Source organism: Erpetoichthys calabaricus, chromosome 8 (genome assembly GCF_900747795.2).
Source record: "Erpetoichthys calabaricus chromosome 8, fErpCal1.3, whole genome shotgun sequence".
NCBI lineage: Eukaryota > Metazoa > Chordata > Cladistia > Polypteriformes > Polypteridae > Erpetoichthys > Erpetoichthys calabaricus.
The window spans coordinates 57,177,545-57,205,150 of record NC_041401.2 but is presented as its reverse complement, the minus strand read 5'-3'; the positions used below and the strand labels follow the sequence as shown (position 1 = coordinate 57,205,150).

General features: G+C 39.2%; 1 protein-coding gene across 1 annotated transcript; it reads left to right on the top strand.

The window, feature by feature from the left end:
- The first annotated feature begins 1,192 nt into the window (after positions 1–1,192).
- Positions 1,193–26,528, top strand: nmi (N-myc (and STAT) interactor). Its single transcript, XM_028806545.2, has 11 exons — positions 1,193–1,297; positions 1,391–1,440; positions 1,902–1,950; positions 4,879–4,959; positions 7,713–7,871; positions 14,364–14,480; positions 14,683–14,857; positions 18,745–18,851; positions 19,080–19,266; positions 24,717–24,823; positions 25,095–26,528. Exons 3-11 carry the CDS (start codon positions 1,909–1,911, stop codon positions 25,305–25,307), a joined length of 1,188 nt encoding a protein of 395 aa, XP_028662378.1. The 5' UTR covers positions 1,193–1,297; positions 1,391–1,440; positions 1,902–1,908; the 3' UTR covers positions 25,308–26,528.
- Positions 26,529–27,606: the final 1,078 nt, after the last annotated feature.

Here is a 27,606-nt window from a genome sequence, read left to right as displayed (position 1 = left end):
CAGCGGCTTATCTGTCTCCAATATAGAGAAGTGGCAAGTTGCAATGCGTTTGGTGGGGAGCTGGTTAACTAGTGGTCTGTATTTTACTGCTTGTCTTAATCCCTAATTCTTCCATTTTCAATTCTTCGCTCTGCTTTTGGGCTCCGTTTGTCTGTATGAGTTCTCTCACAGGCATCAGTAACTTTTAATCATCATGAACCCTCATTTTTTGGGGGGGGGGGGGGGGGTCTGTCGCTTACTGTCGCTTACTGTCAATGCTACTTTTTCTGTTTGTTGGTTTTTTTATTGAAATTAAATCCATCCATCCATTTTCCAACCCGATGAATCCAAACACAGGGTCACGGGGGTCTGCTGGAGCCAATCCCAGCCAACACAGGGCACAAGGCAGGGAACCAATCCTGGGCAGGGTGCCAACCCACCGCAGGACACACACAAACACACCCACACACCAAGCACACACTAGGGCCAATTTAGAATCGCCAATCCACCTAACCTGCATGTCTTTGGACTGTGGGAGGAAACCGGAGCGCCCGGAGGAAACCCACGCAGACACGGGGAGAACATGCAAACTCCACGCAGGGTGGACCCGGGAAGCGAACCCGGGTCTCCTAACTGCGAGGCAGCAGCGCTACCACTGCGCCACCGTGCCGCCCTGAAATTAAATTATATTAAATATTTTATTTTAAAATGAGCAAATCAGGCAATAGAGAGTATAGAAAAATTAAATAACAAATGACCTAAGGAAATCGGGATTTAATGAGAAAAGTTAACTTTGTACTTAGGCGGTGTTGGGCATTGGGGTATATGGAGAACCCTTGTGATTTCGACTGGGCTACTGGGGATCTCATACTACATGACTGCCATTACCGCCGCGTGCCGTGATTGTCTAAAGCTCATAATTATGCAAATGAAGGCAATGACTGAAAATCCTTGGGAAAGTTTATGTGACACGGGCCGTGTTTCATGCTTCGCCTTCTCAATAGTAAGCACCTGTGTGAGATACCATTCCCACACCCGACCCCAGGAACCCCACAGTTCAAACTGTCCAACTCTACACAACAAATTGGTGCCCCACCCAGGGGTGCCACTCTACGCAGCACAGTTCGTCGGATTTCATTCTTCTGTCATCCAGAATGTGTCATTTTATCATTGGCCACTTGTATTGATCTCTTTCGGCTGAAGTACTTCATTCCGCCGCCCTGACGTGAGTCTTTTTACAGGTTGTCAGGCTGCTAACGGCCTCCGTTCCAGACGACACCTAGCAGCATTAGTTATTTTTAAAGAACATGAATATCAGGTTCGTGCTTTTCAAAACTATTTTTTTCCTGCTAAACATGCCACGCCCCTGGCAATGACGAGCTAGTAACTTTCGTTTTCTATTCCTAAGCAGACGCCGCCGAGGCACAGCAGCAGCTTGAACTCGGAGCGCATCTCCATCACGTAAGTAAAGATGCAAACAAGACGGCTTGAGACGAAGGATCCCGGCCAATCGGGGTACATTTTTTAAGTCTAAACTAAAACTTTAATTTGAACGAACGGTCGAGAAACGTTGTATTTTAGCACTTATAAATAGAAAGTGAAAGTAAGATAAATTGGTATTTACTAACGACCTTAGTACTTCAGCCCCCATTTACGTATAATTTTCTTGACGGTGTCGATTCCGGGTCCACAATTTTTTTTCCTCTCCACGCGCATTCTGAAGTTAACTTTCATGTTAAAAACTTTGGGCCACCGCAGCCCTTCCGGACAGGTGCTGGCGCAGTTTTGCTCCACGCCTTTCGCTGAGAAAGCCTTTACGTTAGCGCCTGCGCAAAACGTGCGGCATTTGTATAACTAAAAGTAGAGCAAAACAGACACGGCTGTTCTAAATGAATGATTTATCCACACTTTCTTTTGAACAGGTAAAGGATGAACAGCAGTAATGATGAATCTGGTGGGAACTCTGACGAGGTGAGCATTTCTGTGTTTTTCTTTTACGTACTCAATAGTGACATTTGGGGCTGAGTGCCTGTGTCATGCTTTGGGCTGGCCTCCTGTGCGGGACTTTGATGTGTCTTCATTGTTGACACCCAAATTTCACTGCGCACATGCAAACAACAGTATTCTTAAAAGTACTTAAGCCAAATCGGGGAGGGTGGTGCATCTCCAGACCGTACTTGGTGCAAGGCAGGAAACAAGCTTGGCCGGTGTTTTGCCAAAACACCACCAAATCATCCCCTACAGTGATCGTAAGATAGCAATATTATTTGACATTAGCTGAAGCAGGATTTTAGAATGTTGATATCACCCCTGCTGAAATAATTTCCCCCAAACTCCAGATGGGATGGACAGAATCGGTTCTGATTTTATCTGCTGTCACCTACTGACCTGTTGATGATGTCCTTTTATGATTTCTATGGGCTTTCTGAATATTATGATGGAATTAATCGATAGCACTTAGATATTTACCGTAAGAAAGATAAAATACCTTTTGGCTTGGGTAATGCACGTAAACTGGACTCTTTTGGTGCTGTGTCTCTTCAGAGAATCCTTGGGTACCGCTGGTTTGACTTTGTGTCGAATGTCAGAGCCCCAAATGAGGCACATTACATGCATTGTGAGGGAGCGTCAGTTATAGCACTACCGCCATGTGGCGCAATTCTCTGAGGGTGATCCAGCTCACAAGATCCTCATTGTTGAATACCTGAGTATTCCAAGGGGATGCCCGTGTAACACCTGGCTGCAGCAGATACTGTAGATGGTCATTTCCCGGGGGTGGGACTGGACCGTGTGTCTGCCTGGGGGGTTGCCAACCAGGATCCTTTAGCTGTTTTGTCATGTGGTGGGTGTAGGAATGTGCGGTACCAGTGCATGCTCCCCAACCTGACCTGATCTGACATGATGCACGTACACACGAGGGGGTGTGTGATGTGGCAGGGGGGATGAATTCAGCACAGCACAACACTGACACCAGCCCTTTGCAGAGCCTACGTACATCTATGCAGGTCTTTGAAGAAACCTGTTCCGACAGAGGCGTTGCTAGCTTCTACACTTGTAGCGGGCTTACTCCCAGTTTCTGTGCTGTTGGCATTTGAGGGGCATTCCCCCTTGGATTTTTCTCACTGTCAGTGGTCATTATCAGAGCAGTAAATTGGAGAAACCAGGAATAGCCTTTAAGAGATCAGGGGCTATAGGAATACATGAATAGGACAGATGTGGGTTTGTGCTGTCAAAGATAAGGGGCTAAAGCCCTGGAAGTACCCCTAATGGTACCACTGGAGCACACATGGGGAGAATGACAGCAGCTGGGCACAGGATTTGAACTCGATGTACTCTGCTTTTAAGGTGGCAGTACTAACAAGCCATCGAGCCCCTATACTGCCCAACTGATGATTAAGTAATTTGGTAAATGGAATAAGAAAGCATTTGCATTTATAGGGAAACCAGTTAATCCACACTCTTATTTTCAGAAGTGTCTAAATGCATTAATTAATTCAGTTGTACAGCATGTTCATTCATAAGTATGTTTAATTTGGGGTCAGCACAATGCTTCATTGTATGTTTTTACCGTATATTTGCGTATAAGTCGGGTCTTGAAACCCGAAGAAAATCGATTATAAAATCAGACCCGACTTACATGTACGTTCAAAAATGCGGCACTTAAATTTTTTTCTAACACATCTTTTTGCCTCCTCCAATCCCGCACCAGTTTCTCAGACACATTGAATTTTGTTGCAGCAGCACACTTACCAATTTCTTTCACCACTTCAACAACTTTTAATTTAAAACCAGCTTTATATTTTCTTCTGATCGAACGCTCCATCGTAGATAAGAGACGCTCTTACAATAAAGGTGTATGAGGGTGTGAGATACAAAAAACACAAAACAGTGCAAATGTTGCTTCGGGATAATTTGGGTATTCCTGTGTGGTCACGTAGGCACAATACATGAAAAAAAGGCAGTGTGCTCCGTGGTTACTCTCTCAGTGGGCGTTAGCATATCATAATCTCTTGGACTTGTGAGTTTTCCGCATTCGACTTATACAACCGACATTATAAAATACCGGAAATTATGCGGTTAAAATCAAGTCCTAACTTATCCCCGCATCCCCGGGAGAACTTAAACGCAAGTATATATGGTATTACAAAAAATGTATTGGTTGGCCCTGCTGTCTCACACTTCATCCACAGCCAGGTCACTGCTTCTGTACTCCCCATGCTAGGGTTGACTAATTTCAGGGTTCTTACCACATCCCAATTTAGATTAATTTTAGATTAATTTGTGACTTTTAATATGGCCCAGCTTGAGTAAATGTAGGTTTGTGCAGGAGAGTTCCAAATGATAAACTGGTTACCTGCCTTATGCCTGATGTTGTTAGGATTGGCTATGGCTCCCTATGAGTCTTTAATTTAAAAGGTTAGGGTTAGAGAATGGAAGGACTGGTGGTATTTATATTATACAGTAATTCTTCAAAGATATTTAACTCCACTGTTCAACATCGTTTATTAATATTAATTTTGATTGGCCCCAGAAGTATATATTTTATGTTATTTTATTTTTTTAAAATCTTGAATAAAATACATTTGCTGGTCCACAATGCTTTGAATTTCATATACCTGAAGTCTCTTGAAGAAAAAAAAAACACACTACTCTTAATCTGAAAATGTACAATTTGGTTAATAAGTACATGTTGCTATCATGAGATATGAAGCTGCATTGTACTTGTTTATGCATTTTATAATCATTTGAAGCTCATTCTCCATTATTAATTGCTGAATGTTTTAATGACAGTGCATTATGAAAGCATAATAAGAATAGGAGCTTAACTTGGAGAGTTGTTTTCTAAAGTAAATAAAACTGTTTAGGGTCACTAATAAAGGTTTCTTTCTTTATTGAAAGACATTCTCAGAGACGGAAATGCCACTGTCAATCAATGATGAAGAACTCAAAAAAGCAGAAGAACAGCTGGAATTTTGGAAGGTAGGAATTGCTTCAGATTTGTTTGACTCATGTTAGCTTATATAGTTGCTAGCTTTAAAACTTAAATCAAAATTGTATGCCTAATACAGCAGCAGTTCTTCACCCGGGGTCACAAATCAGTCTTGGATGGTGTCATGTGTGAGAGTTCAGAGAGGGATATAAATAAAATATATTATGATTATTAAAGGCGAGTGGCCATGCGTAAGATCTGTGCAGTATTCTGACCTGAAACAGGTCACTGCTGTTTTTATTGTGTACATCAGCTCTTTGGAACTTAGCTAAAAAAATGATTATGACTTGATTAGTTATATACTTGTGCATCCAATAGGAGAAAGTAGGGTGAAATGACACCTTTTATCGGCTAACTAAATAGATTACAAATGCAAGCTTTCAAGGCAGCTAAGGCCCCTTCATCAGGCAAGGATGAAGGGGCCTTAGCTGTCTCGAATGCTTGCATTTGTAGTCTATTTAGTTAGACAATAAAAGGTGTCATTTCACCCTACTTTCTCCTGTATCAATCTATGGCTAACACAGTACAACACTCTACAGCTGTGCATCCAATGTAATTCTTTAATGCTGAATCAGTGGCACAATCTTATGGGCAGACCATGCACTTTGAGACAGATACAGAACTATCATGGCTTGTGTACATGAGCGCATTCAAGTCAGAATAAGAAAGGGCTAAATTCCTGACTTGTGTCAGTTTGAACACAGCACAGTGGTACATCCCAGACATTCTTGTGTGACCATATCAGAGACAGCAACCCTTTTGGGGTTTTCATGCATAATAGCATTGCATTTTTATCAAAACTATTCAAAAGTGTCCAGCTAATACTAATTCTGTGGTTGAAAAGAAATTATCGTTGAAAGGACTGAAAGAAGCTAACATGTCTTATTCAAATCCATCGGTGGACTGTTATTAGTCTACTAACAGCTAGGCACAGCATCAGTGCTGCCATGTTGATGTTCATTTTATACCTGATGTCGTGCTAGATATCCAGGGAGGCTTTCCTGTTGCTGTGTGTGTCGATATACTGTATGTGTGCCAAGTGGTGATACATCAGATGCCATCTAAAGTAAGATTAAATGAGGCTGTAAATATTTATGTACTTAAAAAAAAATGAACTAAAATTTGCACCCTTAAATACAAAAGTCTGATCATCCAGTGTTTGTCTCAAGGTTATGGTTCCTGTTCAGTACTTTGTAATCTGTGCCACCCAAAAAAGTTAAGACATTAGCAAGGATTTGCTCTTTTCATGGCATAATGCTGTCATTGGTCACAGCTGGAATGAATACAGTAACTGTCACTTTCAGGGTAATCCCATTGCCTGTGAGGAGGACATTTTAAAATTTTGTTCATGCTTCATCCACAGAGAAGAAAAGAGAAGCCGATCAGTAATGGGAAAGATGGTATATTGGGGGAAAAGCGTATCCTTGGTACCTTGCACTGCATGGGCTTGATGTCAGTTTTGGACCAAGTGTCCCAATACAATTTCATGTACTCCTCATGCTTTCTTGAGGTCCATCCCATAGTCATAACCAGGGCTAGATTAACCCGGATGGGTGCCCCTGGGCTATGATATCTCTGCCTGCGAGCCCCTATTTGGTACAACAGCACACAAGTGGGGATAAATAACATAATGGGATGGAAAGAATTCAAGAAATTAACAATGACATCACAAATGAATCCAAAACCCAACAGTTGTAGAGCCCAGTCCTGAACTAAACAGACAATATTCTACTTTGTAAGCTAGATATAGTTACAGAGTCTCAGTAGGAAGAACATGACAGCTTACTGTAGAGGATAAATAAGCACCATGTAACTCATTTTAGGAAACTGGCTAGTTAGACCAGTCATTCTTAAACCCTTTTTCTCCTTCATCCTCCTGTAACATGCAGGTCATAACTGGTGCCCCTACCCACCCCATTCATTATTTCTTTTCACAACTGTGTACATTTAAATTTATCAAAGCAGTATTTCACAGGTACAAGTAGCTAAGCAAATTTCAGTCACTTGACTTATCTAGCTGGAGATCAGATTTTTCACCTTACAAGACTCGTTCATTTAATGTCTTGTCACCAGGGTGTCACACAGCCATATCACAGAAAGGAGTATTTTTTTTCAAGCTGGAAACAAACGTATTGTTCTTTATTCGTTTCAATGACAGCTACTGTAGATGAACGAGACTTTTGCCAGTTGTGTAAGACCAATGTCTATAGTGACTGTAACACTGCTGCAAGCTGGCGGAATGAAACTGTTAAAGTGACAAAGTGTGACTGATGCACAGCGTGCCATTAGATCCCGCTACTAGATATACTTTTACAGAAGAGTCAAGCCACTTCAGGCGCCCCCTAGAATTTCCCTAGTGCCCCTCTTTGATTACCACCAAGTTAGACTACAAGTTCCAAATATTTTTATTGGTTCTTTTAAATTAAATCACTAATTCTTTATATATTCATTTAGCACACAGAAATAAATGAATGTTAAAAAACTGTGACTTTTTTATGTTATGTGGCCACCCAGGTAGGCCTGTGCATTAATCCTGGTCATAACACTGAAGGGAGCATCGCATTGCACAAAATTGCAGCTTCAAATATGTCTGGTTCTTACATGAAAGTTTTTCTGTCTTTAAAACGTTTTTAAAGAAGTCTGAAACAGGCATATTGTTCTTGTTGCTGAAAAAATATTGATATTTGTATTTAATTTACAATTTAATATTAAGTTTTGACATTTTTTTTTATATTTTAACAAGTCCCGATATGAGAAATGTGACACAGAAAAATCAAGACTGCTATTAGATAAACTAAGTACTGAAGACAGTAAAAGGAAATCCCAAGAAGAGCTGTGTCGACTTCTTGAAGAAAAAGAGCGTCTCTCAAAACTCATAACTGCAAATAAGGATAACTGCAAGGTAAAGAGAATTTTATTCAACTGTAAAGGTGAAAGTAGACAATTTGAAATGTTGGTTTTATTGTTGAATTCATTTTTTAAGTATTACTGTTCTTGATGGAAATGTGCATTGCATAATAAGGAATATGCATACATAAGGTCTCTCAAAGTAAGATACTGCAGGCTTATTCAGAAAGGCATTTAACAAAGGTATACCAATAATACATTTTAATAATATAAAGATGCCTCAAAAAGCTACACTTAATTGAAGGCCTTTGCTTGAAAACCTGTCAAACTCATTAAGACATATTTATTAAAAGTGAACTGTAGATGGAGTGACGGACGGGTACAGCAGAGCAGGTAGGCTTGTCCCCTCATAGTAGTTGACCCCAGCTTCACTGGCAAGCAGTGCAGACCACTCGCTAAGCAAATCAAATATAACCACAAAAGTTTAATCCCCATCATTAACTCACTTTGGGATTTTGAACAAAATTATTTACCCTTCCAGATTTAGGCAAACAATTGTCAAGGGTGCCTGTAAAGCTCTTTGGGATTTTATACATCAAGGAAAATTATTATATAAAATAATGAGCTTGACACACTGTATGAAATATGTAGTTTGGTTAACCTTTTGAATACAGTTTAAATTCTGTCCCCATGTTTGCAGAGACATTACAACATTGGAACAATCTTGGCAAACAATTTGTAGCCGAACAAGCTTGTCTATCATTTTTTCTTCAAAATAAAGTCAGGTCGGGTGTTGGAGCGCAGATTACATTTGAACTTTACATTTATTCTCTTAGCACTTATGCAAACTTCTGCTTACTTTTAACTACTGCAAACTCCCAGTGTCCTTTCACCATCTGAGTTTATCTGACATTCTGGCAATTTAAATGATATGAAAATAGTCCTGTTTCTAGAAAATTTGGGAAACATAGAACCTTTTAGATGTTTCTAAGTCAGCACAGGAGTGAAAACAAAGGAAACCAATACACAGTAAAAAAAAAAGAACACTCTACCATAATAATAAGCAGAAATACACACACACACATTTATTTATATATATATATATATATATATATATATATATATATATATATATATATATATATATAAAAGGGGCCAGCAACCACCACTCAGTGGCCAGAGTCAGGAGGAGGAGGAGGATGAAGCTTGACGGGAGGAGTGGTGGTGCCAGAAAGGAGTGTGTTTTTGCTTGTGCTTGTTGGGATTGTGTTGTGCCTGTGGTGTTCAGGCACAGGGAAGATGTGACCCACAGGTGAAGAAACAATAAAAGTCTTTGTTTTATTTTTACACGTGCCTCTGTGTCAGTCTGTGCCGGGTCGGGCGCAATATAGCGCCTTATGTTATTACAGTCATGGCCGAAATTATGGGCACCCCTGGAATTTTCCTAGAAAATGCACCATTTCTCCCAGAAAATTATTGCAATTACAAATGTTTTGGTATACACGTGTTTATTTCCTTTATGTGCATTGGAACAACACAAAAACAGAGATAAAAAGCCAAATCTGACATCATGTCACACATCCATCCATCCATTTTCCAACCCGCTGAATCCGAACACAGGGTCACGGGGGTCTGCTGGAGCCAATCCCAGCCAACACAGGGCACAAGGCAGGAAACAATCCTGGGCAGGGTGCCAACCCACCGCAGGACACACACAAACACACCCACACACCAAGCACACACTAGGGCCAATTTAGAATCGCCAATCCACCTAACCTGCATGTCTTTGGACTGTGGGAGGAAACCGGAGCGCCCGGAGGAAACCCACGCAGACACAGGGAGAACATGCAAACTCCACGCAGGGAGAACCCGGGAAGCGAACCCGGGTCCCCAGGTCTCCCAACTGCGAGGCAGCAGCGCTACCCACTGCACCACCGTGCCGCCCTACATGTCACACAGAACTCCAAAAATGGGCCGGACAAAATTATCAGCACCCTTTCAAAATTGTGGGTAAATCGTTTTATTTCCGGCATATGATGCTCGTTTGAACTCACCTGTGGCAAGAAACAGGTGCTGGCAATATAGCAATCACACCTGAAGCCAGTTAAAATGGAGAAAAGTTGACTCACCCCTTCTGGTGTGTGTCTGAGTGTGCCACACTAAGCATGGAGAACAGAAAGAAGAGCACAGAATTGTCTGAGGACTTGAGAACAAAAATTGTGGAAAAATATCAACAATCTCCAGGCTACAAGTCCATCTCCAGAGATCTTCATGTTCCTTTGTCCACTGTGCGCAACATAATCAAGACGTTCACAACACATGGCACTGTAGTTAATCTCCCTGGACGTGGACGGAAGAGAAAAATTGATAAAAGACTGCAACAAAGGATAGTCCGAATGGTGGATAAACAACCCCAATCAACTTCAAAACATATTCAAGCTGTTCTATAGACTCAGGGTGCAACAGTGTCAGCTCGAACTATCTGTCGACATCTGAACAAAATGAAACGCTATGGCAGGAGAGCCAGGAGGACCCCACTGCTGACACAGAAACATAAAAAAGCCAGACTGGAGTTTGCCAAAATGTACTTGAGGAAGCCAAAATCCTTCTGGGCGAACGTCTTGTGGACAGATGAGACCAAGGTAGAGCTTTTTGGTAAAGCTCACCATTCTACTGTTTACAGAAAATGGAATGAGGCCTACGAAGAAAAGAACACAGTACCTACAGTCAAACATGGTGGAGGTTCTAAGATGTTTTGGGGATGTTTTGCTACCTCTGGCACTGGATGCCTTGACTGTGTGCAAGGCATCATGAAATCTGAAGACTACCAAAAGATATTGGGGCGCAATGTAGAGCCCAGTGTCAGAAAGCTGGGTCTGCGTCAGAGGTCACGGGTGTTCCAGCAGGACAATGACCCCAAACATACCTCTAAAAGCACTCAGAAATGGTTGAAGACAAAGCGCTGGAGAGTTCTGAAGTGGCCAGCAATGAGTCCAGATCTAAATCCGATTTAACACTTATGGAGAGATCTCAAAATTGCTGTTGGGAGAAGGCACCCTTCAAATCTGAGAAACCTTGAGCAGTCTGCAAAAGAAGAGTGGTCGGAAATTCCAGTTGAAAGGTGTAACAAGCTTGTTGATGGTTATAGGAAGCGCTTGATTTCAGTTATTTTTTCCAAAGGGTGTGCAACCAAATATTAAGTAGAGGGTGCCAATAATTTTGTCCAGCCTGGTTTTTGAGTTTTGTGTGAAATGATGTCAGATTTGGCTTTTTTTTCTCTGTTTTTTTGTGTTGTTCTAATGCACATAAAGGAAATAAACATGTGTATACCAAAACATTTGTAATTGCAACAATTTTCTGGGAGAAATGGTGCATTTTCAAGGAAAATTCCAGGGGTGCCGATAATTTCGGCCATGAGTGTGTATATATATATATGAGGGGGGGCCAAGTATAAGAAGATTTTTTTTCTGGATGCTGGAGGGGCGTTAGTTCCAACGTTTGCTGCTAGGTGCATGTGCTAGACTGTCCTCTGCATCATTTGGCCAAGCAGTGTGATTGAAGTGCTAAAGCAAATGTGTGATGCAATGCGGAGAAAATGACCCAAATTGTGGGTGAGTGGCTTCTGCATCACGTTAGCGCTCCCACCCATAGAGCATTGAGTGTGCGTCAGTTTCTCACAGAAAATGGGATGACAGTGGTTTCCCACCCCTAAGCTGGACCTTGCACCCTGCGATTTTTTTTTTTTTCTTATTTCCGAGAATGAAGAGGGACTTTAAAGGAAGTGTTTCAGGATATAGAGGAGGTCAAGAAGCAAACGATGGAGGCACTGAAGGCTATCACTGTGCACGAGTTTCAGAACAAGTTTTGAACAATGGAAAAAGCAGTGGGATAAGTGTATTGCGTCTCAGGGGGAGAGTATTTTGAGGGTGATTTATATTTTGGAAATGTTTTTTAAAAAAATTGTCGTTATCTTTGGGTCACTCCGTGTGTGTGTGTGTGTGTGCGTGTGCGTGTGCATGCGTGTGTGTGTATGTGTATATGTAATATATAATATATATATATATATATATATATATATATATATATATATATATATATATATAATATATATATATATATATATAAACGTCAACACGTGGAAGTGTATGTCAGCCTGTCCAGCCTGAAAGTGAGAGGTGGAGTTGGGGTAAAGGCTCCACCTCCGAGGAAACAGAAAACTCGCTTAGCTGCTAATAACACAAGCGAGGCCAGCACGTCCACAAAACGACGCTAACATTGGCAAAGCGGTACCTCTTTTACTTTTACTCCTGCCGCTAATGCACAAGCGATGCGAGCACGTTGGCAAAACACATCCTCCTAGGAGAGAGATGCCCAGAGTAGTTCCTTTCAATTACCTGACATCTCTACATTTCAATTTTTTTCTGACGATTTCAATAGTTTCTAAGATCTCTGGCTTTTTGCAGCACAGGCTTACACAGGTAGTTTATATACACAATACATATAAAAATAATATTTCATAAGCTGGCTAGTCATAGCAGCTTGTGAGTGTGTTCTTGAGTGACCTCCATGTTAGACAGGGCTCCTGTCCAACGTGAATGTTTATTTGTATATCATCTTATGTACTGCTATGTGTAATGGTAACACAGAATAAAGGAGAACAAAATAAAAAGCATATTGCCTTCACCCAGCTGAGCTGGATATATCCTGCAGAAAATGAACTGCTTTCAAAACAACAGTACTTTAGGCAATTGCTCTGTTCTGTATAGGCTGTGCTAGTGATTTAAAGCATTCTGTGTGTGCGGACACATTAAATAAGTTTATGAAACTTTGCCACTGACTTAAAAAAAGGTCCTACACTAAAGATAAATTCACACTTGTCTGTTTAAGTTAAGATGGGAAAATAGCATTCTGCTATGCATTGTGATAGATAAGGAGTCTGAATTCTATTAGATGCATAAACAAATGGCATACTACTTTATGACCATTCACTACCTTTTATGACCTAAAAATACAGCAGTGCCTTTACTATAAAAGTAAAGCCTCCATAATGGAATCTTGGTGCAGGGAAAGAATGGTGTCTGTTTTCAGACAGAATCAAGTGCATGTAAAGTAGCTCAGAATTGTAACAGACAGCTGAGGACTAGGAATCTGCATGAATCACACACTGGAGATTTAATCCCAAGGTTTCCAAACATAACACCGAGATCTGCTTTATGTGATTCAGCTTGTTGTCTGTAATGAGCCATTAGCCAGCAGCCATGCCACACGCACTTCAGAACAAGTCCTCCACCTCCAGCTAAGAATGTTCGGGCCTAGCCAATACTTGGATGGGAGTCCAACCAGGAAAAGTTTGGGTTTCTGCTGGAAGAGGTGTTGGCAAGGCCAGCAGGGGGTGTGTGGGTCCCAATGCCCCAGTGTAGTGACGGGGACACTGTGCTGTAAATATGTCTCCATCCTTCGGATAAAATGTAAAGCCAAGGTCTTCACTCTCTGTGGTCATTAAAGATCCCTGAGCATCCTTCATAAAGAGTAGGGTGTCTCCTGATGTCCTGGCTAAATTGTCCACTACAGCATACTCATTCAGATACATAATGGTTGCTCTCGCATCATCCAGATGAATGCTACACATTAGTGGTGGGTGAAGTGGCTCACTACTTTCAATGTAGATTGCTTTAAGTAGTGAGAAAAGTGCTATATAGATGTGAAGAATTATTATTATACAGTATGTGCTTGAATTCCAACCCACAGTGGTACTCGTCTAAGCTTTCTTTGCACAGCTAACAAGAATGCTGACAAGTTTTGTCTTTGGTGCAGCTTTCAGTACAAATGAGTTATACTTCTGTTGCTATACAGAAGAATCTTTCTTTTAATTATTAGTTTCCTTTTCGGTTGGCACAGTAATAAAGTGGGTAGTACTGCTGCCTCATGGATTCAGTGTCCTGTTTCTGGACGTGGTCTGAGTGGAGTTTGCATATCGTTCTCATTTCTGCTTGGGTTTTTCTCCAACATCCCCAAAGACATTCAGGGTGGATTAGCAGGTGATTCCAAATCGGCATCTTTGTAAGTACGAGTGAGCCCTGCAATGGACTTGCTGCACACTGCTTACATAGTCTGAATTGGATTAAGCAGCCTTGAGGATGTTATTTTATCTCTTGTCTTCTAAGCGAAACATAATACAGGGGTTAAAATATTGTTTGATGCTGTCAGAACAATCTGTAAGGCTGATCCATATCTGAGAAAAGTGTTAATTCAGCTCATTAGTTGGCGTTGGTAGTGAAGAGCTCCAACCCATCTTCAGTGTACCAGTAATTTAATCAAATTTATTATCTATTTAGAGCTTAATACAGTTCATCTGCTTGATTTTTGTCATATTTTAAATGCATGAAGTCAAATTTGAAATGTTTTTCTTCTGTTTACAATCTGTTGCTGTTCAGTTAAAAGTAAGCTCTGCTTTTAATTTCTAATATTGAAATTTGACTCCTGTGCCCTGTTAATGACTTTGTTTGCTTCTTTTTATGGAATTCTTCAATATGTTTTGTTTTTTTAGAAAGAGCTGCAATACATAACAGAAGAGAACAATAAAATAAAACGGGAAAATCAGGAGCTCAGAGAAAATCTTGCATTACAGAACACAGAATACAGCCACTTAAAACAAAAGTTCATGGTAGGAGAGTCGTACTGTGGCTCGTCTGCAGCTTTTTTTTTTCTATAGATTCAGGTCCCTGTTTTATGTCTTTTATCTTTGTTATGCGTAACAGAGTATAGTTTTCCTTACTGCCTTCACTATAGCTTAAAGTCTATTTAATTAATCTTCATACTGCATAATTCATATGGTATCGTTTGTTTTTTTCTTATATTTCAAACAGATAGAGGCTGAGATTCCAGAGAAAAAAGTCAAGTTTACAAAAGTAGAAAAAGAGATTGCAGCAAACAGACTGGAAGATGCTTGTATGCGCATTGATGCCCAATTCTCCCTTCATCAGAAGCCTGCTCTTGAAATTCAGGGAGGACAAGCTCTCATTACATTTGAAGAAGAAAGTGGTAAATGCAGTTGATACTAAATCTGTTTAAATTTCATATTTTTGTTATTAAAGCATTACACCACACAAATATTCATGTGCATATATGATCATCATCATAAAGGTAAGATTGTATTTAGAGAAAGACCAAGTAGGCTAGGTGATATGAACTTAAATTAATATTGTGATTATTTTGACCCAAAATGCGACATCTGATATTTATTATTTATAAATTCTCAAACCACCAATAACCTCCTTAGCGTTTTGTTCACCAACGATAAACAAGTCAAAACAGCTGATTTTTTTTTTTTTTTAGCAAGAAAAAATGTTACTATGTGTAACAGAACCATGTAAATAGTGCAACATCAATTTAAACGCAGTAGGACAGGTATGTGTAGTGTCCACTGTTGTACTGATGCAGATTTAGTACGCCTCCTTTGTGTGACTTGTTTTGAAACAGTCACCAACAAACAGCCCGATGTTGCAATCTGGACAGTAGACGTGTTTCTTTGCACACTTTTCTTATCATATTTTTTCTGTTTGAGCATGAGAGGGTAAATGTCAGTGCCTGATATGCATTATGGACATGCCCATTGTGTTATGGTAAACTACCACTGTGCAAGGCTTAATGACTTCCACATTTCTCCTGACATGAATGATAGCCACTGCATTGTGAGCAGTGCTTAGGGGACTAATGTCTTTCTTGTCCTTCTACTTTATCACAATCATTTTGCCTTTTTACCATGCACCTATTGCACAGTGAACCTTAAGGCAAATTAATTTACCAGGCATATCGTGGTGATTTGGTCATACAGTACGCATGCATCAGTTTCACTATCCATGCCAACATCTAATGACCAATTCACATTGTTATCATCTATCACTTGATTCAACTAATGGTTCAGTTTCAGTTTATTCTAAAACCGGATTTACAGCTTCTCGGTTGCATGCCATTGTGTTTTGGTTGAAGGCTCCACCCCACTCATGAATATTGATAAGTTACCTTAGAATGACAAAACACACAGACATATTCATGATTTTTCACATCTTGTTATTGTATCCACTAGATGGCAGCAGAATACTATCCCAAGAGTTATTTGAGCTTAACACTGTAAAGCGGATCATTACATGTCACCCCGTACCTGACTTGGCTTAATCGTAATAACATAGAAATCGGAGCATGAGTCACTTTCTAGGGTAATGCCAAGGAGGTTAAAGATTAAAAATCAACACCATATAAACATGTATATACACGTTTTCTATACAGACACCAAACCCTGTTATATTTTGTCACAACAATAATATTAAGTATTAGTGAAGGAAACTGTTATTTTTTTCCCACAAAATGTAACAATTTCATGAATAGTTTTGTTTCAAATAAAACTTTCAGCCTAAATCACATATCTTTTCCAAACACTTTTGTTTTATATCACTTCTATTTATATTTGAGTTTGCATAGCATGCATTGTGTTCAACACTGTGATTGCCTTGCTGGCATCTACGTCTGTAAGTCAGTAAACATGAATCTTGCTCCTTCAATTTCTGTTGCTCGATGACTTATATTATATTTTTATATATGGAAAGACAAAGCCTTTAATTTACTAATGTGCTATTTACAGATCATTATACAGGTACATATGTATATTATACACACATTTCTTATGCTTTACACCATTTATAATGGTTCCAAATTATGTATTTGCTTATACATGGTTTTTCTCGAATGTAATAGTCTGTATGATGTGTGTGGATATTTAGTTTATAACATTCATCAGCACAGTAAGCGTTTTGTTTGTGTTTGGATGAGTTGTATTTTGCATCTATTGTTCTAAACATTTTCTTGAGTCCTTCTTTGTCTACGGTATAGACAGATATATTATATGGGCAGCACCAAAGAAGGATCTGTAATGGGGCACGTCAAACTCAGAGGGTGTGCAGTGATATTTCAGTTTAAACAAAGCCGTTTCAACCATCCAGGAAAATGTTCACTTTCAATCCCAGTGAACAGTGAAGCAACATCTCTGTATTAAAGTCAGGCTTTATAAAATTAAAAAGTTTTTTATTTCATTAGTTGATATTTGCCACTCAAGTGTTCAGACAAATATCAATTGAAGTATAGCATTGTTCACATATAGAAAAAGACAGGCTTTTCACTATGAATTATGTCTGGATTTCCTGTATTATTTGAACATCCTTGAGAAGTCTATGCTGAACGTTATTCACTAGAAATGAGAATATTTTGGATTATTGAATTAGTATATTTTGTATACAACTGGGGGCTCCGCCCCCTGCTCTCTTTGCTCGCCCACCCCTGTGTTTGGTTTACCGGATATACAATTTAAAGAGATTGTTATTTTCATGGGAATTGTTACATATGCATTATTTTCACTTTTACTTTAAAAACTTTTGTAAAAACAATACTTGTCCTTTATTTCTGGCCCCGTGCGTGGTTACATCTCTTTCTTGCAAGACATATAACGCTGCTTGCATTGTGAAAGGTGGGGTCGGCTGAACGCACGCTAAGGATATGCCGTCGGATCATCTGCTGTCTTTATGCTGCTGCCTGTTCTGCTTGTCGCATGTTGTTGTTTTAAGAGCTGGGAGCACATGATGCATGTCTGCCAAAAGCAATCCAACAACTGCTAGGTTAGATGTCTGTGGACTTGTTTTAAATGATGGCTCACTGCCTTGTCTTGCGTGATGTTGTAAAAACAATAATTGTCCTTTAATTCCAGCCCTGGGCGTGGTTAAATCTCTTTCTTGCAGGACGTATAACGCTGCTCGCGTTGTGAAGGGGGGCAGCTGCTCTCGTGCTGCCCGTCGATCATTTTAAAGTCTGTACAGCCGCTGTCCTTTTTTCCACTTCGTGTCTCTGCTGCTCGCGTTGTGATCGCTTCTCCGTGATCATAAATATACACCTGACCATGTTTGTGTTTTCTTTGAAATTAAACTTGTCGTTGCTTTAACTATTGCGGAACCACAGATTCTCATAGCGTATGGTTCATTATTGTGTAAATCTACGTTTTGTGCATTGAATGATGCGAAGGCGAAAAGACTTTGTTTTCTGCTGTTTGCCTTTTATTTTTGACCTTGTTTTGTCCTGCTATTTTTTCAATTACACCTGGTCCTGATGATTAATTTCCTTTTGTTTGCGCTAATGCGATCTTTTAGTCGTCAACGTTTCATTTATAACGTATTGTCCTTTATACGCTTTATATGCACTGAGACCCCTGGATCTGTGTGTGCTGCGTGCCTTTACACTACTGATTTTTTTGCTGGCCGTGCTCTGATATTGCTTGTAAGTAGGGTGTGTCTTGCAAGAATCTCATGTTCTATATCCCCGTGAGACGAAAGAGAATGGCCACGGAGTCTTTTATTTGTCTTCCGTGATCTTAATGTGAAGATCACGTATCGTCTCCTAGTCATTCCCTCCCACAGGATTTTTTTTTATAATAGAGAGATGTCTTATTCTTCCCTTTATAATTCTGCTAACAAGTTAGATTTCATTTTTGTAACAGCACAGTTTCAGATGAATTATGTGACAGAACATTCTCAAACACACTACGTCTTCAGAGTCACAGGCAGGAAGCAAAGTCTATGCTAGCAGCACATCACCCACTTACGCACACAGTTGTATACACATTCACACCAAGCTGTTTTGAAATAGCTCATTAATCTAATGGTACATCTTTGGCTAAGTGGAGGAAAACTCATGCAGACATGGGAGGAATGTGTCTACTGTATATGTGCAGGATGGGAGCCCAACTGTATATAGCTGTGTCCTAAATGTGATCTGTACACTAAGTAACAAAACTTTAAGTGTTGCTGACATTTTAGTGGAGTATTGTTTTTATTTTCATGCATGGTTTAGTTTGTTGTTAAAATGTTTACAATTTTGTTTCATTTAAGTTGCTGAGAAAATCTTGAAACTTCCTAAATGTGTAGTGACTCTCCCAAGTGGCAAAGTGGATGTGAAGCCCTCCTCTGTTTCAATAAACTCTGCAGTAAAATTTGAGGTAAATAAAAAAATGAACAACATATGTAAATGGAAATATAAATAATTTATGTATGCAGTATAGAAAATCAACATTGTTATTCTGATCTTTTAATTTCTAGTGTAGTTTTTTTATTATTGTATTATCTCAACTATGGTAACAAAATAAGACTTTGCAAAATACTGTAAATATTACGAGTGTTTCTCATCATACTAAATTTTTTGTATAATTTCTAAATCCTTAATACAGATAAACTACATTATTTCACGGAAGCAGCTAGTAGTCCGTGATATTCCTGGTGTCCTTGAAGATGACAGAATGAAAGACAAAATAGAGATAAGCTTCTCAAAACCCAGCCAGGGAGGAGGAGAAATTGAAAATGTGAATTACAACAAACAAGATGGAATGGCTGTCATTACCTTTCTGCAAACTGAAGGTTTGTATGAATACATTGAAACATTACAGATTTCAATTCCAGGAAAAATCCTGTCAAGAGCTTGTAGAAGAGGTAATACTGATATTTGGTGATGTTCTTTATGCTTTTGTAATATACTGTAGTTCTGGAGAACCATCAAAGGAGATGATGTTATTGTCACTTTTTTTAGATCATCACTAAGAGCATCTCGCTCCACAACATGTTATTGAAATGAGTATGGTTTTTGAAGATCAGTCTCTTGTCTGCGAACCACAGGGGTTGGCAGCTAAATGAACATGCAAGTACTGCACTTATATTGATTTCAGTTTTCAGCCTGGCCAAGAGTGCATCTGGGCGCATTTAATCCCTGGCCATTATGAAGCCCAAAGGAGGAATTGCTTTTCGGTGGGGGACGGGGGGACGACTTTAAATGATAAGTTTGATATCTTTCAAGTCAAAATTATTTCTTCACAATCATGTTATATATTAATATGCCACATAAAATTCTGTTCTAAAGAGTATTTTTTATTAATTTTAAAAATGCCTTGCATCTTCCAAGTAGGGCTCATGGTAACCTGGCTCCAGGTATGATAAAAAGGCTTAGGTCTGGTTTATACTTCATGGTCAGAATTCGTATGTGCAGGCATCATGGGTTCCCAGTGTTCTTTTGACACGTTCTCTGAGCACTTTGTCAGAAATTAGAAAGTACCAGCAAAAATATGGTTTTGCTTTTTGGTACGTGGGGTCAGCTTTGTTGTTTACTTCAAAATGTGACAGCAAGCCACAATGCTGCTCTAACAGTGTAGCTGCATTTTCCCAAAATTACCAAAGTTCAGCAGCTCTAGCATAAAAAATGGGATTCAGCAAAAGCCTGACGTGTTGAAATGATTCCACAGACAAAATATCTTCATTTTTAAAAGTTTTAGTTAAAATTCAAAGTAAAACAGCTCACGCAAAAAAGAAAAAATTAAAATAGAAAAAATTAGAAAAGTTCTTGTTTAAGTGAAGTTTTGTTCAAAGCTTTTAAATCTTGTTGCATTTCTAATCTTTACAAATCACTTCAAAACGGTCAGAAAACTGTATGCCTATCCCATTTCTGTGTTGAAAATGGGTCTTTTAAGTCCCTGAGTACTGGCACCTATTCTAAACAACAACTGAATCAATTAACACACTGTATTTTAGTTATAGAAATAAAGTTCTATCTCCTACTAACTTACAGGGGTGAAAGACTATACCATTGTCTATGAATATGAGAGAATTGTATATTCTATTGAAATTAAGCAAACACTAATAATGAGTTCATCTCAAAGTTTTAACTTTAAGATTGGCTCTTACAAACCGGATAAATCTGCATGCTTCAGTGTGTGATCAATGTTTCCATGCGGTGAAGCAAATCATCCAAGTTAAATGCAGGCATGTGAATGCATGCATGGTGCTTTTTTATCCATTTTTCGCATAGGCAATAGAAGCATTGCATATTTTCCATTGTAATAACGTGATACATTTAAAGGTGGTGGTGTTTTTGCCCTTTTTTTTTTTTTGCACCTTTGCAACAGCATCAGAATGAAAATAATTTTTATCTTTAACATCTTTCTCCCTCAACTTATAAAACAACGAAATCGAACGTTGTTTTCTCACACTGACACCTGGTGGAATCCTCCACATTTACTTAAAAGTACGCCCGCAAGTATAGACAGTGCAGTGTTTGTGTAGCAGCCGCATCCTGAAGCTTATGCTTCGCGCACTTGAGTATATCCCTAGCCTTAAACTTACCAAGTATGTCCAACAACGGTTTTGTTTTAGCAAAACATGCTTTCATGTTTGTGAGGCATGTTTGAGATAACGAAATGAAACTAGAACTCATTTCTTTATCATTAATTCTTGGAACAATTTTCCTTGAAACTAAGAATACATTTTATTTGCTCATATGGTCACAGCCACCGTAGTGGTTGTAGTTTAGACATAAATGAGGAAGTTGATCAACATGAAACCAAACGTGTCCGAAGCTGCATAGAGCAATTTTGTCTTTCGAGAAAATGGATTGAAAATACTCATATCTGGGATGTGAATGTAAATTTGGATTTCATCGACTTCCTTATGGTAACCGCAATACCTTGAAGTTATGGCTTGTAGTGCTTAGGTTGGATAGGAGTACTTGAATAGAAGACCTACTGAAAGTGAACCTGCAAGTTTTTAGCACTCATTTTTCTGTGGATGGGTAGAGGGAAGAAGAGGGCACAAAAACATGTTCCTGATTACCTATTATTGGAGCCAGCTGCAGTTCCAAACATACTTCAGGTAAGTAATTTCACTGTAGCTGACAGGGGCTGAAATGTAGAGATGTAGAATAGTAACAATGCCAATGTGTTTCACTAGCAAATTGAATACAGATGAGTAGCTCTTAGGTAGGACGGCAAGGTGGAACAATCGTTATTGGTGCTCCTTCACAGATCTAGCATCATGAGTTTAAATTGTAGGCCTGGTTGTTGTCAGTGTAAATAATAATAATAATCCCCATATGGTGACTCGGATCTGTCACCCATCAATGCTAAGTAAACATTTAATACTGCAACAAATACGATCAGTAAGAAAATTTACTATAATGAAAGATTCCCATTTGGTCATTTAGGTTTTGATTGTTTCTTCCAGTTTAATTTTGGCCTATCCAGTCCCATGGCGTTCCACAGGGAGCCACCGAGCCCTGCTCCACTCCCACCGCTGGCAATCGCTGGCTTCTCATGATGAGAGCACACCCTGAGCACAATGGTCGCTCCTGCTGCATAGTTACTCGACAGGAGCAATCCCTCAGCCCCCTCCTAAGTGCTGGCCACACGCTCCTTCTTGGGGCTTGCCTTCCCGTCCGCCTGCTTCCTCCCGTCTTGCACCAGCTCTCGCTCACTCCTGCCTTTCTCTCAGTTCCTATCTTTAACCTCCTTTCTTTGATCATTCATTTTTCCCCTTTTGTTTTCTTTCAGTTCTCCTCTTTTCTATTCTCTCACTTTGGCATCATTTAGGTGCCTGACTGATCCACCCGATTGGAGTCTGCACATTCAGGGGACAATTATTTATTTAAAAATTGGCCACTTTTTCTGAGTCACGGACCCACTATACACACTTGCTGAAATATGCAAGGCCTTCCCTGAAAAAGACGTCTGCATGGGCGTACATGTTCCTCTAAACCTATATGTACCTTTCAGCATTGACGGTGCCTTTCTAGGTGTGCAAGCTGCCCATTCCATTGGCACTAATGCACCCCCTTACCATCATATATACAGGCTTTTGAACTGAGCGCTGATAACAAGTTGGATGGTCCCTCTCTTGTTTAGTCCAGAGGATGTGGGGTCCATGTTTTTTAAAAAGAATTTCAAGTTTCGATTTGTCTGACCACAGAACAGTTTTCCAGTTTGCTTCAGTCCATTTTAAATGAGCTTTAGCCCAGAGAAGACAGCAGTGTTTCTAGATCATGTTCACATATGACTGCTTCTTTGCAGGATAAAGCTTTAACCTGCATTTGTGGATGGCACAGCAAAGTGTGTTCATATACAATGATTTCCAGAAGTGTTCCTGAGCCCATTCAGTGATGTCCCTGACAGAATCAGGCCTGTTTTTAATGAAGTGCCACCTGAGGGCCCAAAGATCACAGGCATCCAATATTGATTTTCAGCCTTGTCCTTTGTCTCCTGATCCGTGGAATCTTTTGATGATATTATGTACTGTAGATGATGAAATATGAATCTTTTGATGATATTATGTACTGTAGATGATGAAATATTCAAAGTCTTCACAATTTTATGTTGAGGAATTGTTCCACAATTTGTAGATGCAGTTTTGTGCAGACTGGTGAACCTCTGCCCATCTTTACTTCTGAAAAACTCTGCCTCTCTTAGATGCTCTTTTTATACCCAATCATGTTACTGACCTGTTGCCAGTTAACCTAATTAGTCCAAAATGTTCCTCCAGCGGTTTCTTTTTAGTACCATTCACTTTTATAGCCTTTTTGTTACTCCCATCCCAACTTTTTTAAGATGACCATCAATTCAAAATGAGCTAATATTTTTCATGAAATAGTAAAATGTCTCACTTTCAACATTTGATATTTTTCTGTGTTCTATATTGAATAAAATATGGGTTTATAACATTTGCAAATCATTGCATTCTGTTTTTAGTTACATTTTACACAGCATCCCAACTTTTCTGGAATTGGAGCTGTAGAATTGGCCTACTGAAAAGCCCTTGAACACACCTGAATGTTACACCTTGCATACTCTAACTCGTTTCTTTGCTGACACAAATTTCATTAAACTAGCTTACAGTTTTTTATACTATAAATTTTTTCGAATTTGGGTTACAAAGAAAATTACAAGCATTCTTTAAACTGTTTTAAATAATTTAATTTTTAAAATGTGTTTACTTATTAGAGTCATTCCAACTTCACTATCAATCTCTCTGGCTTTTTCGTTGGGTGGGAAGCTAGAAATACATTGGTTCTTTTACTCTGTCATGACCTGTATATTGATGAACTCTGTTTGTGAGAATGACTGCCCTCATGTCTTCTTCCTCCTTCTCATTGGTGTTCGATTTTTGACAGCTGTCCTCAGTGATGTGCATCCATCACACCTTCTCTGGCTGTTTTTGAACATCTTAGTCCATTTCTATCCAGTCCAGTGATGTAAACCATGGTTCCAGTTCTGAGTGCAAAAATAGTTGTGAGTTTTAGCTTTTTTGACGTCTCTTGCTTACCATAGTGACACAAATGTTCTGGTTTTCTCTGGTGAAAATTGATAGCCGTGCAGCTACATTCACGACTTGGTGGCAATTAATATGCTGATTGGAAGATCTATGGCACTTGGGTACTGAAACACAAAACAAAGGGTTACTATGTTGCGAAGTCTTGGTGAGCTTCCTCAATTACTTAAATACAGATAAACTCAAAATAATAACTTGACTTTTAGCTAACTGATTTGATTGACTGAATGATCTCTTGTTGTATGCAAGACTTCATAGATGATACTTTATTTGTCCCCAAAGGTATATTAAGACTTTACAGAAGCTCCTATTTTATAATTGTTACTTCTAAAGTCACCACCATTCCATGGTTAGAATTATTCATCATTACAGTGTTGGTAACAGAGTAAATCAGGAGTCCCTGTTGGCAGAGAGAGGAATATAAACATTAATCAGAGGGATGTGGCTTATGGCTCTAGTCAGTGACATAGACAAATTCTGGCAGTATTTCAACATTTTTTGTTTTATTTGTAATATGCTCACCTTTACACTATTGGTCATTGACAGATATCCAGCCCCACTCCTGCCTTTTCCACACACATTAGATGAAATCCATCCAGCATTATAACAGAGACTGGAATAAGAAGTTTAATTTGGTTCTCTGTAGTACCCACAATACCTGAACACGCCATGACTCAGAAATAAGTGGACTTTTGTCAAATACTGTTCTCCTCTTGTATCTGCAGTTGCTGAGCGCTTAGCCAAGAAAAGAAAATATACCTTGGATTTAGGAACAAGGGTCTGTTCAGTTCCTGTCCAGTTGCACTACGATGAGCAAATAAAAAAGTTTCAGGTAAGACTCATAATGTAATAAGGGTTTGGGATACTTGAGGTAATTATGAACATTACGAAGAATGTCGCATACTAAGCATGGTGTTTTGCAATGAAAAGACTTGCTTGCATGACATGACAGCAGCCTTATTATATCCATAATGTTTTAAATTCACGTTTAATTGTGGGTAAGTACATATATTTAAATATGACAGTACTGTATTGTACTGTTCAATTCCATTCTCCTTATCTAGTTCGTCCATTATGTTTTTTCTGTTTTTTTGTTCTCAAAGGCATTTGGTGTTAAATCCAAAAGGACGGTGCTGCTGTCTGGTATCAACGAGCTAATGGATGAGGAAGAGTTACAAGACTGTTTAGAAATTTACTTTCAGAAGCCCATCAATTCAGGTGGAGAAGTTCAGAACATCAAATATGTTTCAAAAGGCAGTAGTCTTTATGCCTTCTTTGAAGAAGATGATGTTGGAAAGGAACAAAAATTGGATTAAAGTGCATTATTAATTTAATTTCACTTATATTCAAGTGGTAGGTTTTCAATATTGGATATGTTGTTAAGCAGATGCAGTAGAACCTCTTCTTATGATTGTCATCTTATGTGACATTTCAAAGCAATGTGTATAGTGGAAATTCACAGCCAAATGTATACATAGACAATCCTTTACATTGCCCTTAAAATAATAAAAATGGTTTAACCTGCACCCATTGTTACGTGTGGTGTGTGTGGATATACACACCATATGCTGTACTGTATATATAATACATGGGTAATATGCGTCAATATCTTTAAATGCAATATACCCATATACAGTATAGTTACTTTGCTAGCCACCTGGTCTCCATGCTTTAAGTTACAGCAAACACTTCACCACATTTCCATTCAACATAACCAGAGTCTATATATTATTTTAAAAAAATGACAGTTGACGTCAACACTTGACCGTCAAGATGCAAATGGTGAGAAAGGCAGAAAAATTATATGTGCTGCTTGGTGTAAGACTGTGGAGAACTCGAGAGGACTTCACCTTGTGCAGTAGTGTGAAAGAGAGGGGGAATAGAGCAAGCACACTGGCACAACCCTCTCATTTTCACCCTGCTGCATGCCAGGGTGAGAAAGAGGGCGTGAGAGCACCGAGTGGAGTGGGTCTTGCTTCTTCTCATCCCCATCCCACTGTGAAGTGAGACGTTAAGGAAACATGCTTTTCGCTGTTTCGAACAGCTGGATACAGTGCTCAGCGGGCACTATGCAGTAGGGTGCGTGTATAGTAGTCATCTTGTGCCCCTGTCTGCAACAGTAAAACATGGCAAGAGTAGTTTGGAGACTTCAGGCCCTGGTGTTAGTCAGAGGGGAATGCTAGAGTACTAGAGACGCTCATACCACAGTGAGTGAGACAAATCGACAATAAGAGGAACACGGTATGGAGAGAAAAAAAAATAATGCATCAGCCCGTGCCAAGCCAATTTACATTTTTGCACTCTTTCTTTTTCAATTTTTTTTTTGAGCAACTGTCAGTTTGCCTAAATTGATGTTCTACTGTACTGTACAGTTATTATCTATTTTGATAATCTGATATGCAATTTATGTTGGGGTATGTACTTGAAATCAGTATTGCTACCTGTTTTTGAAGTTTTGATAAGGACAAAGAATTAATATGTTACACAATGAATTACTTTCCTTTACTGAACTTACTAATAAATATATACTATATACATACCTGTATACTGTATATTTATTCACTTACTAATGAACACATAGGTGGATGTAACCTGTGTCTGCTCCACTCTTTAGTTGTGACGACAAATGATACTTTTAAGCAGTTAAAGCTATGACAAAAATAAAAACGTTTTACAAATATGAATCTCACTACAAAGGCTTTTCTGAATACAGAATAAAAACACGCCAGCCAGCAAGTTGAAAAAGGAATGAGCGACTTACTTTATCTTCTCCCACTGTACCTTAGTGTCGGAGTCTTGAGCCATTGCTCATATTTTTTCAGTCTTTTGCCAGGTTCGTCATTTGTTCCATGGTCATCCCTCTCTTTCTGGCTGCTTTTTTGATGTTTTTTCCATCACCATAATTTCAAGTACCTTTTTGGGATGCCTTGTTTCACTTATTATACTGGAAAAGGAATGACTCGCTTATCGTGAGCTATGGATAAACTGAAAGCCTACAGGCAAAGATTCTGTAGGTAACTAAACATATTAACAATTAATAGAGACTTGCAAGGACACTGAATAGAGGCTATGGTTTCTGAGATATTAGGAATTATTGGCATAAATGAATTCAGTGGCATGTTGGGTAATGATGCTACCTCATAGATTCAGCATCCTAGAGGTCTGAAACCTGCATCTGGTTATGGCTGTGCAGAGTTTTCATGTTCTCCCCTTGTCTTCATAAGCTTTCCTGTGGGAATTCTGTTCAACCACATCTTCAAAGACCATCAGGTTAGCTTTGAATGGTATTTCCAGTTTGCCCTGTGATGAACTGGCACCCTGTGCTGGCTTGTTTCCTACCTCCAGTTAGGCCTCACGACACCGAATTGAGTGAGAGAAAGTTCTAGCAGGCTATGTTACATTGTGAACTCAGTATTATTTACTCGATTTCTTATTCAAATAAAATATATCTTTAAATAAAAAATATTTTTATAATCTGTGTGTACATTTTAAGGCTTGGCATGAGAGCCTGGTAGGAAATGTGAACAACCATCACCAGGGAGAGCAGATGTAACATTCTTGGCAAATTTCTGAATACTAGTTCTGGACAAGGTTTAATCTTAATACAGTATTTTT